At 41.4% G+C, this 16493-nt stretch overlaps 1 protein-coding gene across 6 annotated transcripts in view; it reads right to left on the bottom strand.

Moving 5' to 3' along the window:
• The window catches only part of CREB5 (cAMP responsive element binding protein 5), a 387508-nt gene extending 371284 nt beyond the window's left edge, over window positions 1-16224 (bottom strand). For 3 of the 6 annotated variants that reach the window (XM_084896981.1, XM_084896984.1, XM_084896985.1), the window contains exons 1-2: window positions 16109-16224; window positions 14777-15639 (exon numbers count right to left, since the gene is read on the bottom strand). In XM_084896981.1, coding sequence (XP_084753107.1) covers window positions 14777-14830 — 54 coding nt within the window. In that variant the 5' untranslated portion in view covers window positions 14831-15639; window positions 16109-16224. The other 3 variants (XM_084896983.1, XM_084896986.1, XM_084896982.1) reach the window with 3 other exon arrangements.
• Window positions 16225-16493: the final 269 nt, after the last annotated feature.

Below are 16493 nucleotides of genomic sequence, written 5' to 3'. Positions count from 1 at the left end.
GCAACTCAATGGAATATGATGCATAATCATAGTTTTGAAATCTATGTAGCAACATAAAAACATGTCTGTGGTGTAGTTAAGTGAAGGAAGCAAGAATTTTAAAATGTGTCTCTTGCCCAGCCTAAACTCAGTGGTTGAGCATCGACCTATGAACCAGGATGCCATGGTTTGATTCCTGGTCAGGGCACATGCCAGGGTTGTGGGCTTGATCCCCAGTGGGCGTTAGGAAGCAACCAATCAATGATTCTCATCATTGATGTTTCTCTCTTGCTCACTCACCCTTCCTCTCTGAAATCAATAAAAATATATATTTTAAAATGTGTCACTACTCTGATTAAAGCCATTTAAAAATTATGTTCACCTCTAGACAAGGAATGGAAGGGCATATGAACATGAAAAAAACAAAAATTCCTTAGGGTTGTGAGATTCTCTGGGATTTAATCATCCCACCTCATTTTTTAATTTCTAAAATATTATTATAATAGTTCTTAAGCTTCAGGACATCCATCAATATACCAAGTCTCTGTAGGCAGATTCTCCCGGGAACACTCACCAGACATCCAGCATCTTATGCTGGTAATAGGAAATTCATGACAAAGAACAATGTTCAAGTACCCCGTAATCAATTCACTCAGGATTAATTAACCATCTTTCATGTGTAAGGGACTATATGGTAGAGTCTATGAGGGAAATAAAAACTGAGCAAGCATCCATTCTTGCTGTTATGGGTTTACAATCCAGGGGAGGGAATTTATGACAAACACAAAAATAAGCTTAACAGGAGAAGTTCCAGGAAAGAGGGGAATCTGGACATGGTGGAGAGACACTCAACACAAACAAGAGTTTATTATGGGTCTGGCTTGAATGTGGGGGAAAACTACAGGGATGCTGGCTGCAGTTGCCCTAGAGCCATGGTCCACAAACTGTGGCTCACCAGCCACATGAGGTTTTTGGCCCCTTGAGTGTGGCTTTTCCACAAAACACCATGGCCTGGGCAAGTCTATTTTGAAGAAGTAGCATTAGAAGAAGTTTAAGTTTAAAATTTGGCTCTCAAAATAAATTTCAATCATTGTTCTGTTGGTATTTGGCTCTGTTGACTAATGAGTTTGCCGACCACTGCCCTAGAGGCCTTAGAACGATGCTGGAAGAGGTTCTTGAGCAGGGAAATGAGATGTTCAGAGCCATAAAGTTGAAAGATTTATTTTGTAGCCAAGATGGAAAGAGTTGAGCTTGGGAATCAGACAAAGATGGTTCCAAATTCCAACTTCTCCATTTACTTTCTGGTTTTGTCACAGTAATTGACATGCCCTTTAACTTCTATGCCTCGCTTTACTTATCCATAAAAAGGAATAACTTTATCTCCTCGGTAATTTTGTTATGAAGGTGACATGTAGATCAAGAGAATAGATATTGGTCAAGGCTCAATAAATAATCCTGGTAGCCTTAACTTCCACTTCATAGAAGGAACTGCTTAAGAAGGAGACAGGGCAAAAGGAAAAAACTAATAAGACATTATTCAAGTGGAGGGGATGTCTACAAAACTTGACAATGACATGCTCATGATGGCCAAGGGAAAAGGCAAAGTCCATGATTATCATGAGGGTTCAAGCTGGGGACACAGAGGAGTATGGAAGCCTCCACTGAAATGAGTGTGTCATAAGGAGAAATATTATGATGATGTTAATATTTGAACAATTTAAAAATTAAGGAACAGCAGCAATCCAACTAGGAGGAAATAGAGAAAATTGGAAGTCAGGGCTCATAGCCTGGGAGAGAGGTATGAGATAGAGACACATATGACATATGCGGTATGATTTTTAGCAGTTGCCTATTCCTATTTCCAAGATCTATAATACACCTACTAACTTTGTTTACTGCTCATCTTGATACATGTAGAGAAGTTGCTAAGTTAAATATATCTCATTTGGCATATATTCTAAATTTAGCATCCTACATTTTCCCCCATGGTATATATTTTTAACAGATTTTTGAGATGTAATTTATATATCATGCAATTCACCACTTAAAATGTATAATTCAATGGCCTTAGAATATATACATATTTGTGCAAACATCACCACTATCAATTTTAGAACATTTTCATAATTCTAAGAAGAAACTATATATCCCTTAGATGTCATCCCCAAGCCCCCAGTCCCACCCTCAGGTTTAGGCAAACACTAATCTACCATATGTCTCCATAGATTTGCCTATTCTGGACCTTTCCTATAAATGGAATTATATAAGATGTGGTCCTTTGTGTATGGCTTTTTTCTTAGCACAATATCATATATTATTAAGCACTTCATTTATTTTTATGACCAAATGGTATTCCACTATATGGACATACCATGTTTTATTTATCTATTCATCAGTTGATAAACTTTGGGATGTTTCCACATTTTGGCTATTATGACTAACCTTGTTATGAACATTTATGTACAAGTTTTTATGTGGACATATGTTTTCATTTCTCTAGGTTATATACCTAAAAGTGAAATTGCTGGAAAATAAGTTTATGTTTAACTGTTTAGGAACTGCCAAACTGCTTTTCAATCCCACCAGCAGGTATGAGAATTCCAATTTCTCCTCATCTTCATCAACATGTATTATTGCCTGTCTTTTTTATTATAGACATCCTAGTAGATGTGAAGTGGTATCTCACCATGGTTTTGATTTGCTTTTCCTGATAGCTAGAGATGCTGAACACATTTTCATGTGCTTCTTAGCCATTTGCATATCCTCTTTGGAGAATTCTCTATGCAGATCCTTTACCCATTTTTTGTCTTTTCATTATAATATGTTTTTAAAGCACAGAACTTTTACTTCTGTGTTTTCATTGTGCAAAACAGAGATAGCACAGAGGTATAAATGTCCATCAACAAGTAGAAACTCAGAATTTTTTCCCCCTGCATTGAAACATCTATATTCAACTTGGTATGTGTATTCTGATATGGGAACTGGTGGTTTTTGTCCTTGTCAGTAAATATTAGCACATCAAGACAATGATTGTTAAGCCTGGCAGAGTGACAAACTACAGTTGTATTTAATTCTTTGTTCTCAAGGTTAAAAGTTGTGTTGTCCTTATGGCATTGCTCTTTCACAAATCCTATTGGACAAATTCAAGGCCAAACCAAGGTCAATGCCCACATTAGCAAATTCATTAATCAGTGTAATATGTATACATCTGTTTTAAAGTGCAGGTTGTTTTTTCTGTGTTTTGCTGGCTTTGTCTATTCCTAGTAATGTGTGGGTCCACATATCTGAAGATTAATTCCAATTTTTTTGGGGTTCCATCTATTTGGAAACTTTTTTTAACATAATTTTTAAAATGTCTGGTTATAATTTACATCACTCCCAATCGGTCAGCTTCTGTGGGGTCTCACTACTACTTGCCCTGGGTATTTTCTTCTTGCTGGGCATACCTATTGTGATCTGCCCCCAAGTCTCCAGTGCCTTAGAAAGGGACCTAATTTGGAGATAAAGTCTTTCCATAGGTAGTCAAGTTAAATTGTGATCTTTATAGTGGGTCCTAATCCATTATGACCCGTATACTTATAAAAAGGATAAAATTGAACATACAAGAAAGACCATTGAAGAGACGGGGATGACAGCCATCTCCAAGCCTTCTGAAACAGCCCTCAGAAGGAAGCAACCCTGCCAACACCTTGATCTTGGGCACTTCTAGCCTCCAGAACGGGGAGAGAATAAATTTCTGTTGTATAAGCCACCCAGTTTGTGGTAATTCCACCCTAGGGAACTGACACATCTGGCCACGCACATCTGAGGGCCAGAGCTGTGGTTGCCTGGCAGGTGGATGCCTCTCTCTCTGGAGGGTCTCTTCTGTGACAGAAATTATAAAAACCGCACTGCCTTGCAATACAATGACTGCACTACAGTTTTTAGTTATAGTTGCTCGTTGAGTTTTTGTTCAGTTATTTTCTGTTCTCTTCCAAGGACTCAGATACAAGATTACAGGGCGTTGGGCCAGGAACCTTTCCCTCCTCTACCAGCACAAAGAACAACCTGGACTTCATTGCTGGGTCAGGCTTATCCTGCCTGGCTCCCTCTTCCCTTAGAGTGAGTACAACTCCTCTCCCTTTCCTTCATCTTCCAGTTAATCAATCCCCAGTCATATGGATCCTATCTCTCACATGGCTTTTGGATCTGGCACCATCGTAGCCCACGCCACAATCACCTCTTGCCTGGACAACCACACTAATCCCTAACTGGGCTTTCTGCCTCAGCCTTGCACCCCTCACCTTCCCACAACATTCCACTGCAAAGACTTATTTAGTGTCACTTCTCCCAGCAAGTTCTGTGAGGAGAGGAACCAAGGAGTCTGTTTTTGATCATGTATACCTAGTCCCTAGCACATAATATGTGTTCAGTAAATGTCTGATGAAGGAAGAGAAGGAGGGAGAGAGGAAGAAAGGAAGTGGGGCTTATATTCCCTTACATTGACTGCAAGGCTGTGTATTTTCATTGATCTCAGTTGAGCAGATCCTTGCACTGAGAAGGCAATCAATCAACACAAATAGAGATGTCAAACGATGTGTTTTTCAAATGAAATGATACAGCTTACTAAACATATGACCCATCGAGATCAAACCAGTCTTCAGAAAAGGGTCATTTGGATCTGTGTGCCTAGCTGTTGTCTCCCCTGAATTATCCTGCATGTCAGAATCACATCACAACCCCCACCTCTCTGCCAGGCCTAAAATACAAAAGTCCTCTCTAGATTTCTGCTTCTCCCGTGAAGGGATGACAGCTGCCACACCTAACTTTGAACAAGTGGTCCATACATTCTATTTCTCCATCTGGGGAATGCCTATGAGCAAATCTTATCCCTCCTTTAAAAAAAAAGAAAAAAGAGCTAAAATACACCTAACATAAAATTATCCATGTTAACCATGTTTAAGTGGATAGTTCAGTGACAGTATCTTCACTTGTTACACAACCAATCTCCAGAATTTCCATTTTTAAAAATAAGCATAAAATAACTAAAACTATGATAAGGAATATAAGGCTTCCTAAAGAGATTTCCTAAAATATGTACTAAATTAAAAAAAAAAAAAAAAAAGACAAAGCATCCATTTACAGCCTTCCTTTAAAGATGCTATGACGCTATAGTTTTTGTGCTTTAGGGGGAAGGGTAAAAATGAACCGTGGGTTAATTGGTGAACCTGTCTGCCTTAAGAATGTCCCTTCCAAAGGGCATGCCAAGTAATTGCACGTCATTTTTTTCCTCCCTGGCTTTTGTGAGTGCTTCTGAGCCACTGCTGCCTCCCTCCAATGGGCAGCCATCGCTGTTTTGTTTTCTTAATGTTTTGAATGGTTGGAGATCAGCATGGGTATCTAGCAAAAAGCACAATTTCAAATTACACGCTCTTCATGGTGCCTAAACACTGCACACGTCGTCTGATGACGTCCACCAGCTCGGAACTAAGAATGGTGGTTGTTAGTCATCTGGCTTTGCAAAGCTGGGAGATGGAGTCATAAACAGTGTGTGCTTAGACTGGCCTTATTAGAAAAGAAGAGTGTCTTAAGCATGGGCTCACATTTTTTTTAAATCTTATAATATTTTTTAATTGACAATGTGTGTATTTAAATCAATATGACAAATAGATTTGCTCAAAAGGAAGAACGTTTTATCTATGGGCATTCTCAAAAAAATGATAATCACATTTACAAGTATATATTCTAGTAACTCTCTGGTCTTCATTGGCAAAGGTTTTTATTTATACACAAGCATAACCACCATAACCACATATATGTGCGGATATTAAAATTGCTTTAACTTTAGCATAATGCTTACCAAAGGATCCAACGTAATCCCTCCCTGGCACTGGCCACAGGCTGCATGTTTAAACCTGGCTTTTATCTCTCCCCCTGAAGACATAGAGGTGCAGATAGGAACTGAAAATGGCTAAGTCCAACCCTAATCATCATTAGGAGAAAACAAAGATCAAATTCTCAAAAGCAGATGGCTCGGGCCCAGTGTGAAAACAGTACATTGGTACAACAAGAGCCAAAGTATTTTTAGTAAAGATAATTCAGGAGCTAGAACTAGTCTATCTTGCTCAGTGAATGAATACTTAAACCCCTTTACTTTGAATCCCTAAAAGAGTTGAACAACTTAAATCTTTAATCTCATTGTCACTCCACAAAGTCCTTTAAGAGTTGATCACAAATTTGCCTGAGAGAAAGTTTCGCTAGATTCTACCAAAAACACAGGTTTGTAACAGATGTCTCCATGCAACATTTAGTACAGATCCCACATTAAGAGGCTGATATACCCATATGTATTTGTTAATCAATCCAAGTACATGTAGCCTAAAGCTGGGACTCAAGAATTTTTAGCAGAGAAACAATTTAAATGCAAATAATGCATGCATAGAAAATCATCAGAAAGCATGTTACTTATAAATCCATAGGCAAATGCAATAGTAACCACAATTGGAAAATTCCCACCTGGCAGCCACCCAGATAGTGCTTATAATGAATGTGAGCTCTCTTTTTCACACTGACCACCCTTCTAATTAACAAACAGGATGCCTACCTAGCCTTCAACCCCTCAGCTTCTCCATCTATAAAATGGGACTCAAAGCTGTGTCTTAATAAATGGAGGGTAAATTCTTCTAATAAATGTCATTACAGAAAGCACGAATAGTATGTCACAAAATGTAAAGAAATGTGCAGTTTTGTGCCTAAAAATGGTTTTAGGTCATGTTGAAAAGCACATGGCCAGATGACATGCACTTGGAAGCAGACTGCTGTGGGATAAGGAGAGAGGTTCCGGGAGAAATGACTCATGAATGCGGGAATGCAGAGCTCTCAGCCGCATAAAGTCACAAGGACCTTCCCCGAGGTCTCCTCCCCTCCACAAGCAATGCTGTTTGTTGACTTCAAGAAACAATAGGTGAACAATTTGGAAATCATTATTTCTTTACATATATGATTATTTTTATCCTTTAGTGAATGCACAAGTGGTATGTTGTTAAAAATAATTAAATGAGCCGAAACCGGTTTGGCTCAGTGGTAGAGCGGACATCTGCGGACTGAAAGGTTCCCAGGTTCGATTCTGGTCAGGGGCATGTATGTTGGTTGCGGGCACATCCCCGGTGGAGCGTGTGCAAGAGGCAGCTGGTCGATGTTTCTCTCTCATCGACGTTTCTAGCTCTCTATCTCTCTCCCTTCCTCTCTGTAAAAAATCAATAAAATATATTTAAAAAATAATAATTAAAGGAAAAACATTCTGGTGTGCATTGAGAAATATTGATTCTTCTACTATTTTAAGGGATGTCAAATAGAATGAAGACCTTAAGTCTAGGCGGGTCTAACATCTTGACATGAGCAAAGGGCAAGTTTGTCCAGTGCAATGACACAAAGCTTATTAAAAGCTTAGAGGGAAGAAACACAAGGGAATCCAGATGTCTCAAATGGAGTAAGATTTCCCTCCAAAAACAGCTAAAGGCAAGTAGTATTTGGGACAAAAACAGCAAACTAGCAACAAAACTGAAATGTGTCAATCCTGACCATTTACAAAATGGAGGGTTTCTAAGAGGCTCTGTGCAAAGCAAACTGTAAGTTAAGATTTTGCAGGGGAAGGAGGAGATCAAGCTATTTAAAACATCCATATTTGAAACTTACACAAAACTGAGCTCTTGTGAGGTACAAAGAACTACCTTCTTATTTAATCAACCTATACATTTTAATTTTTATTAATTATATTTTCTTAAATGTGTTTTGTATTATGCTGCACATCTATAACCACTTACTGCCCTTGAACTCTGAATGCAATATTGCAATCCCTTTCCTTAAATAGAATCACAGAGTAGAAGATTCCTTAGAGATCAGTTAGAATTGCAGTTCTCAACACTGACTACACGTTAGAAACACTTGTTTAAAATATAGAGGCTGAGTGCTCTACCCCAGTTAAATCCAAAGGGGTGTAGATATCAATTATTTAAATAAACTCCACAGGTAGTTCTACTAGGCAGCTAGGATTAAGAACCATTGATACAGAATATACATATTTGCATTGCCTGATACCATAGTTACTGGCTACAAGTGGCCACGGAACACTTGAAATGTGACTAGCCTGAATTGTGTAGTAATTGCAAAATACACACTAGATTTCAAAGATTTAGTACCCCAAAAAAGTCATAAAGCATCTCATCAGCATTCTTAATATTGATTATAAGTCTAAATGATATTATTTCATATATACTGGGTTAAATAAAAAGTGTTATTAAAGTTAACTTCTGTTTCTTTTCGCCTGTTTAATGTGGCTACTGGAATATTTAAAATTACATATGCAGTTGGTATATGTGGTTCCCAGTATTGAACAGTGCTGGTCCAGACCAAAATTCTTATTACAAATGAAGAAACTGAGGCAGGAAAGCATACTGAGTTTAAGGCAGCACCTTGGGGATACCCTCTTCCGGTCTTAGGCTTCTTCTGTTGCCACAGCCCACTTTTTTGCAGAGCTGGACATGGCAGAGCCCCTGATGCCATCAATCAGCTTTTGAACCTTTCTCTCTTGTCTTGCTATTTTTTCTTCTAAGATTTGATATTAAAATCTATTTCCCTTATGGAAAAACATCCCCTCTGCACTGTGCACATATTTTTGATTTGTTATTGTAGGATTACTCATGAAAGCAGAGTAACAAGAATGGGTGTCAAAAAAATAAATCCAGAAAAACATTAACATAAAGAAAAACGCAGAGAAAGGTTGGAAAGGATTGTTAAGGCTTTTAAGATGTAGATAGTCAAGTTGCAGCCTGTGAATGTTTGACCATGTTGTAGCTTAATAAGTAGCCCTGGCATTCTAAGAGCCATCTTCAGCACATTATCAGCCTCTCCGCAGAATATAGAAGTTTGAACCTATAATATGATCTTTTCTCCCAGAAGGGCTGTTTTTCTAGACAGTGTTGTCATTACAGTGAGACAAATCAGGCTCTTCATGATGGAGCACCACGTCACACCTAGGTACCCTAGCGGAAATGGACTTTGGCCTCAATACCTTCTACCCTCTGGTGAACAGATTAGCACCTGATCATTTAGAAGCCAAACAGCATCACTGCTTACTTAAAGAAGAAAATAGTTTTGATAAAGTGAAATGGCCCTACCAGATCTGGCAAATAAAGACAAAATGTATTTCTTTTAATAACCAGCTAATTAAAAAAATAAATAAAAAATTAAAAAACAAAGATTTTTTTGTTGCATGTGATTTCCCCTCCTTGGGAAGCCAGCAGAGAGCGACTTGCATAAAACTGGCTGAAATGTATTATATTTGAGAAATCATGCAACACAGAGCTCTTCAGTGCAATAAAAGAAGAAAAGAGACCTGAATTCGGATAGAAAACCTTCATGCAAAGAGCTGGAGAGAAAACCTACAGGCCAGGCCAAACCACACATATAGTAGATGCATTCAAGATTTCTATTGAGATATTCTTGCTCCCCATCCTAAATATGGCATAACCTAAATGTCATCTTAAATCAAATGTTTGGTGCTCTGGAGCCCCCTATGTTGCATGCATGATTTCTGTTAGCTATGATTAGTCAGGTTTTGCCAGTTAAACCACAGAGAGCATACTTCCAGACTCAACTCACTTCTCATGTAGTAATATTCACCTCTAAACCCTCTCATTCCTACACACCAACCTGGGAAGATAATAAGTTACAGATGGATCCTGAGCAGAAGTACATCTGCCAGAGTGAAAACACTTGTTGCTCTATTCAACTGAAACAAAGATTATTTATTGATTTTAACTTTAAATAATTTTTCAGATCTCTTCCTCAAAAATGATAAAGTTGAGAGGTTAAAAAAAAAAAAAAAGTTACTGCATTATTCTGACTGGTCTTTTAGAGTATTTTTAGTCCTGCCTGGTTTTAATCTCAAATGAAATCTGGATAGTGTAGTTTGAACAGGGCATGTCTAATAATAATAGTGAAGAAGAATGACTCTCAAATAGGAGGCCGATATTAGAAAAATTAACATCACAGAATAAACAGAATAGAAACTATAATTTATATGGTTAGGGCATTTATTCAAAATAACTATTTTTTTAAATTGTCTTTGAAAGATTAGCAATCAAAGGCTTGAAAAAAGCAGGGATCCAAAGCCACAGGCTGTGTTTCATTCATGACAAGGGCATTTATGGTGGCCTGGCTCGCGGAAAGAAAACCTGACCGACCTGGAGGCAGAGACAGGGCTTCTAGGCTCCATTCTGCTCTTTACTTCTGGGCCTTGGGTGAACCAGTGAATGCCACCAGGCCTTAGTTCTGTTCTCCAGAGTGAAGAGGTTGGTTTATGAGTGAAAAGGCCTCCCCCAGCTCCAGTTCTACATATGCCACAGCCTTTCTATCACACCATCAGAATGCCTAGGCCAAAAGGAACTCTTACTCTCTAAAATTAGTTCAAGCCAAACACCAACATAGTAGTTTTCAATCCTTGATAATTTTAGGGTAAAGATTATAAATGTACACCTTCAGGAAAGAGAAGCAAGCAATGAAAATATGTATTTTTAAAGTGTTAAATGAACTTTGATCTATTTCTCAAAAAAGATAATTGGGCAATAGAGTGAGCATGGAGGAAAGAAATATGAAGTGTCACTGTAACATCTTATACGTTCAGGAATTTATCCTAAACTTACAAGTTTTATTTTGAAAGTTCCAGAGTCTCAAGAGAGCCTCAGGTTTTTGCTCTTGTTTCTGAAACAGTGTTATCATCATCTAGAAACTTGTAAAAGTGTTCTACTTCTGTCTATCTCTCTCTCCCAACAATGCAATACTAATGGATCATCAAAAAACACCAATTGCCCATTTTTTCCTTAATCCAAAATGTAAGAACTCTTTAGTAAAAACATTAACCATGATGTCATTTTTAAAGTGCCAGCACTTCTTTTTTAAAGTACTGCTGCAATATAGCTTATTTAGTTTATGAATAGCAACACAAAAAAGTTCTTTAAGTCTGCTTAGCATATCTAAAGGTGCTCCTTTCTCACACTTAAATATTTGAGGCTATTGTCCCCTCCCACACACACACACACACACACACACACACACACACACACATTTATGACCTTATCTCAGTTGTATAATTTGCTCAAATAGGATTCAGAGAAATAGCCCCAGATTTGAATTTTTAAACACTAATTTATAAAAGCATTGGTTGATTCCCATAATACAGCTGGTAGTCAAGCTGGACAAGATAATGAATTGACTGAGATCATTGTTCCATCTTCATCCAAGAAAACTGCCTCTAAAAAAAGATCTTAAATTGCTGTAGAAATCCAATTTGTAAGAAGCAAAAGAAGCATATAGATGGGAAACACCAGCATGATCACATTAATTTTGTGACTAACGGCAATGCTTTGAAGTGGAGAAGAAGAGGAAAAAAAAATGACAAAAATAATCATTCCACTCAAATCCCTAATTTAAATTTAACAACACAAGCAGAAGGAAACCAACAGCAAATACAAAGTTCACAGCTTGGGGATCCAGCCAGCATCACCCCCACATCCACAAAATAATTTTCAACTTAATAAGAAGCAAATGCCAATGCTAGGGAAAAGCTGTAGGTAGGATGCTGATACATCATTGCTAAAAAGTAAATTATAATAAGAAATCAGGGGACCAACAACTTGACATCAGTACAAAGAGCATGGAAAGTCCATGACTGATTGGTTTTGAACCTGTGGTGTGGAAAACTGACAAGTAGTTGTCATGAAATCTTCAATTCACTGTCATCAAAAAGCTACGAAGGAAAAGTCTCTGGACAAACTACCATTCATTTAAGCACCTATTCAAATAAAAGCAGCAATTCCAGAGAGATACAGAAGTAAAGGCACAGTTTTCACTCTTTTGGTGGGAATGTTCTAACAAACTATCTGCTCCTGTATAAACTACAAGTGGTCACAGCTGACTTCTAACTTCCAGGCAATTTATGGATAGCAGCTATTTACATTTAAAAACAACTTGAAGATACTATCAACTGAGCAAATGTGTTTACTCTGAGTCAAGCTGGAAAATAAAAATCGCTATGCTCAGTCAGGATTTCAAAAGAACAGATTTATTTAAAGTGCTACAAGCAAAGAAAATGGGAACATCTATAAGGAGGCACAGGTGAGTTTGTTCACTGTTTTCTCAGTTTTAAAACTAAAGGAATAGCTCATATTCAGTCGTCAGCACCCTTCTTCTATGGAATGCACAGCTAGGTTTGAATGTGGAGAATGGCATTTTGTTTGTTTGTTTTATTTTTAATGTTTAGGCTTAAAAAAAAAACTCTTTCCTTATTAAAACTTAAGTACTTATTATAGTGCTTCATAAAAGCTCGTGGAAAAAGGAATTCTTACCTGATACATAAACATGCTCATAAACATTATTTTACCCAGTAAATAATGGTCTTATTCACACACACACACACACACACACACACACACACATACACACACCCTTCCACACAAAATGCTATCAAGTCCCAGGAAACTGACAAAAGCAACATTAATATTCAGTGCAAAACAGGAATCCCATTTCTGAAATCCATCTATGAAAATACAAGGTTGGCTTCATTTAACCCAACTGCAAAGGTCCCTTTCTGCTCAATAAGCATAATAAACAGCATCTTACCATTATCTGTAGAATAAATTCAGCAACGTGTTGCTTCCTGCAGTCACCAAATCAAGGGTTGTTTTTTGTTTTTTTTTCTTCCTTTCTCTCTAGCAACTTCTTTTTTCACCAGCAAGATTAGGAAGACAATAAATCTGAGGATTTGCCTCAGTATTTCAGACACAGGGTTGGGAAACTAGCCCTTAGTCAAAAAAGAACAGGTCTGGTATTTTACAATCACTTTTGCAACTCAGAGGTACCTCCTGGACTCTCGTACCTCCTCTCCTCCCTCGTTCTCTACGTTTCTTTCAGTAATGAGACTAAGTTTTCCAGTAGCCTTGAACTCCCTAGATTGAACCAACATGGAAAATGTGACTAAAAACTTGTAGGACTGTCTAGCCTCCAACCCTACACAGAATCAACTTTGTTGGAAGTGTTGAAGAACACCTCGCAAGCAGCTACTTGCTCGCTCAGGCTCCTGCACTGCACAGCACAGAATGCCAAATAACAGTGCGCCATCTAGTTAGCGAGCGGCACTCTCCATTCCAGGAGGGGGGGACACCTTCAAACCCGGGGAGTTCAGGACTTGTCAGGGTTCAGCTGCTCTGAAGGTCCAATTGTTTATTTAAATAAATAAAAAATATATCACTACTGAGATAATCCACATCTAGAGGATATGGGAAAATTCAGGTTATAATGGCAAGACAAACTTTTACATCTAACTTTGATTTACAAGATAAAAGCAAGTTTTCAATTAAAAGGGCTTTCTGTTAATAGAGCTTATTATTCCGAAGAAGGGAATGATTTTCTTCGAAAGTTGTCCCTGGGTGCAGTGCCTTTTATCTTTGCCTTTCCCCTTCCACTAATGAGCATTTATCTAAAGAGCCTGTTAATCCTCTGATGTGTGCTTCTAGTCAGAGGTAACAGTTTGAATAAAACCACTAATCACTGATCACTAAATCACTGATCATTAATCACACTCTTCAGTGTCCCTGACCCTGGCCATTTTTCCCTTTAAGGTCTGTGCATCACAAGCAAGAAGTTTAACATTTAGATGCACATGTGTTGTGTGGGGGTTACACTATTACATCTCTAGATGGAAATAAATAATAAATACAGCCCCAAAACTTGGGACAGGATTGTCAATTAGACCCCAGACAGGAGTTCCACAAATGCCTACAATATAGCATGGCTTTCACTTTGAAGATAGCAGATCTGATTATAACCAAACATGTGTCCTTCTAGAAGTCCTCACATACTCAGAATGTAAGTTTTTCTTTCTTTAGCTTTCACCCACTCCAAATCAGAGAGCATCCAAACCCACAGGCTCTTTCACCCAAAACCCTGGTAGTAATTTTTTATTTGATTTCTACTGCACACATACCCCAAGAGTTTTCACTTGTATCCCTTAAGCATGTCACATATAATTGTTTTTAGTTCGGACTCAATTCAATAACTTAGGTATTTAACTTCCTCTTTAAATACAGAAATGGAAGGTTTAAGAGGAAAACACACAGCGATTCATTATTTGGTACTTTGTGTTCCAGGGCTCATTCCCTCACTTTGGAAATGAAACGTTTCGTCTTGATCCTTCCAGCTAAATTTGATTCAGTCGACATCCTCACTACTTCTCTCTTGCACTGTGCAGTTGGAGAAAGACGCTATGTAAAATTATTTTGTTTGCAATGGGTGTGTTGTTTTTCTAAGTCACCACAGGGACACAGTATTACCATAACGTCTCTAAACACTTCCTGAGATGCCTTTTTGATCAGGGATCAGGGCCGGGCATTTTCGCCCCGGAGAAGAGGGCTCGCTGGTCCCTTTCTTAAATAATGGAAAAGGCCAGATTGTGCCTGTGCTGATCAGGTACCAGGCTCCCCTCAGACACCAGAAGCTCTCACCCGCACTCCGGGGACAGCGATCGCCCCGGGGAAGGCAGTGAAAGGCAGGCGGAGGCGGAGGCGGGGCCGGAGCGGTAACGGTGTGGGCGGGAGAGGGGGCGGAGGAGGAGGGGTCCCGGAGGCGCGGGCAATGAAGATGCCCAGGGAACTGGCTGTTGTACAAGTATGTCGGGGGCTGGGGGTGGAAAGCAGAGTTGCTCTGTCAGCATTTCTAAACCCCCCACCCCTTGAATATCTGAAGCTGTTAATCAAACACTTACTGGCCAGCAGAATGACGTAATGGACCTGCATCCAGCCTTTATTCCTTGACACATGTCAGAGGGAGGGAAAAGTCAAAATCAAACACACTCTGCGGACGCTGACAAAATATACAAGCAGCTCACTCCAGTCCTGGCCTTGAACAAGCATCAAGTGGGGGCGGACCCGGTCAGGGAAAGTTGGGGAGGGGGTGACAAGGTCTGGGCTTTATCTAGCTCTTTAACCCTCCCTGCGCCCCCCGCCCCCCCAACAAATCTTTGGCAAAGAAGAGGCGGGATACAACCGGCGAGAGGGAGATAGCTCCTTGGTTCCTTCACGCGTCTTGCCCCTCTAAGAACTTTGTGAAAAGTTTAAGTGGTTCCCGGAAAATCCGCCTTGGAGGGTCCGCAGCCGCGAACTGCCCCGCGCCCGCCCGCCCGCGCGGCAAACGCGGCGGCTGTCACTTGGGGCAGCGGCGGGGAAGAGGCAGTGATGCCGGCGAGCACGGGCCGGAGGGTGGCCGGAGGGAACGCCAGCGGAGCCTGGCCACTCGCCAGACTTCCGGAGCAAGAGCCAAGCGCCCTCCGAGAGCGACGTCCCCTCCAGGGCCGGTGCCCACCGCCGCGGGCAGCCCTGCCGCCGGAGGTGGCACGGGCTCGGCACCCGGGAGGGAAGAGCCCCCGCGCGCCCGCCTGTCCCCCCGCTAGGTGACCCGGCGTCCTCGCCGCGCCCGCTGGAAGTTTGCAAACTTTCTCCGAGGGTTCGACCGCATCGCCGGGAGGCTGGGGACGCGGGGGAAGGTTCCTGGCTCGCCGTCTCCGCCGCCGCCGCCGCCGCCGCCACCGCTTGACCGCACTTCTGGAGGGTTCCGCACCTTGCCCGGGCTCTGGAGGCAAACACACACCCCCGATTCATAGCTGTTCCCCGCGCCGGGGACACGCACGCACGCTCCCGCACACGCACGCACGCCAGGCGGACACTGCTCGCTCCACGTTAGCATCCCTCCGGTCCATGGCGCCACGGGCCACCGAGACGCGCTCCGGGATGGAGCAGGCGCGGGGTCTCTGGGTGGCCTCGGGGCACGGCAGGATTCCACAGTCCGTCCGCCGGCGTCTGGGGCCAGACTTCCCTCTGGTGCAAAAACAGGTCACCCTCCAAAAACATGCTTCGCATCTCTCCTACTCCTTGCCCTGTGACCTGCCCACTGGACCAAGTAACCTCGCGGCTGCTGCCAAGAGACCAACCCCTGCAAACGAGTACGGTACGCTCCCGAGATGGCTCCCTCGGCAAGTGCAACAAAAGTGGCTAAATGCGAAAGCCCCAGAAGTGGCCCGGCCGTATTTTTAGGAACTTACCAAACAAGTGTGGAGAAGGCAAGAGCGGAGCCCGGGTGAAGGGACCACGTTGGACTGAGCAAAGATTACAATACATTCTATTTAGAGTGCATTACATCACCCCCCCGGTGACGTCACGTGGGATTCCTGAACTTCTAAATCATTGCGGTCCGCGGGGAGGGCGGAGGGGCGGGGCCGGCGCGCTGAGGGGGCGGGCCCCGCCCCTGCCCCGCCCTGCCCCCCACCCCCCCACCCCCCCCCGCCCGGAGCAGACCCCGGTGCACCCGCCGGAGAGCGCGGCTGCGGCGGCAGCGCAAGCAACAGCTTGCCGAGCCCAGCGCCGGTGACACGGCTCCCTGACATTAGCGGAGTGAGTCAGCTTGGAAACAATCCTCAGGGTTTCAGA

This window comes from Pipistrellus hanaki (assembly GCF_964339955.1).
Source record: "Pipistrellus hanaki genome assembly, chromosome: 10".
Taxonomy (NCBI): Eukaryota; Metazoa; Chordata; class Mammalia; order Chiroptera; family Vespertilionidae; genus Pipistrellus; species Pipistrellus hanaki.
This window is presented reverse-complemented; position numbering and strand designations above follow the sequence as displayed.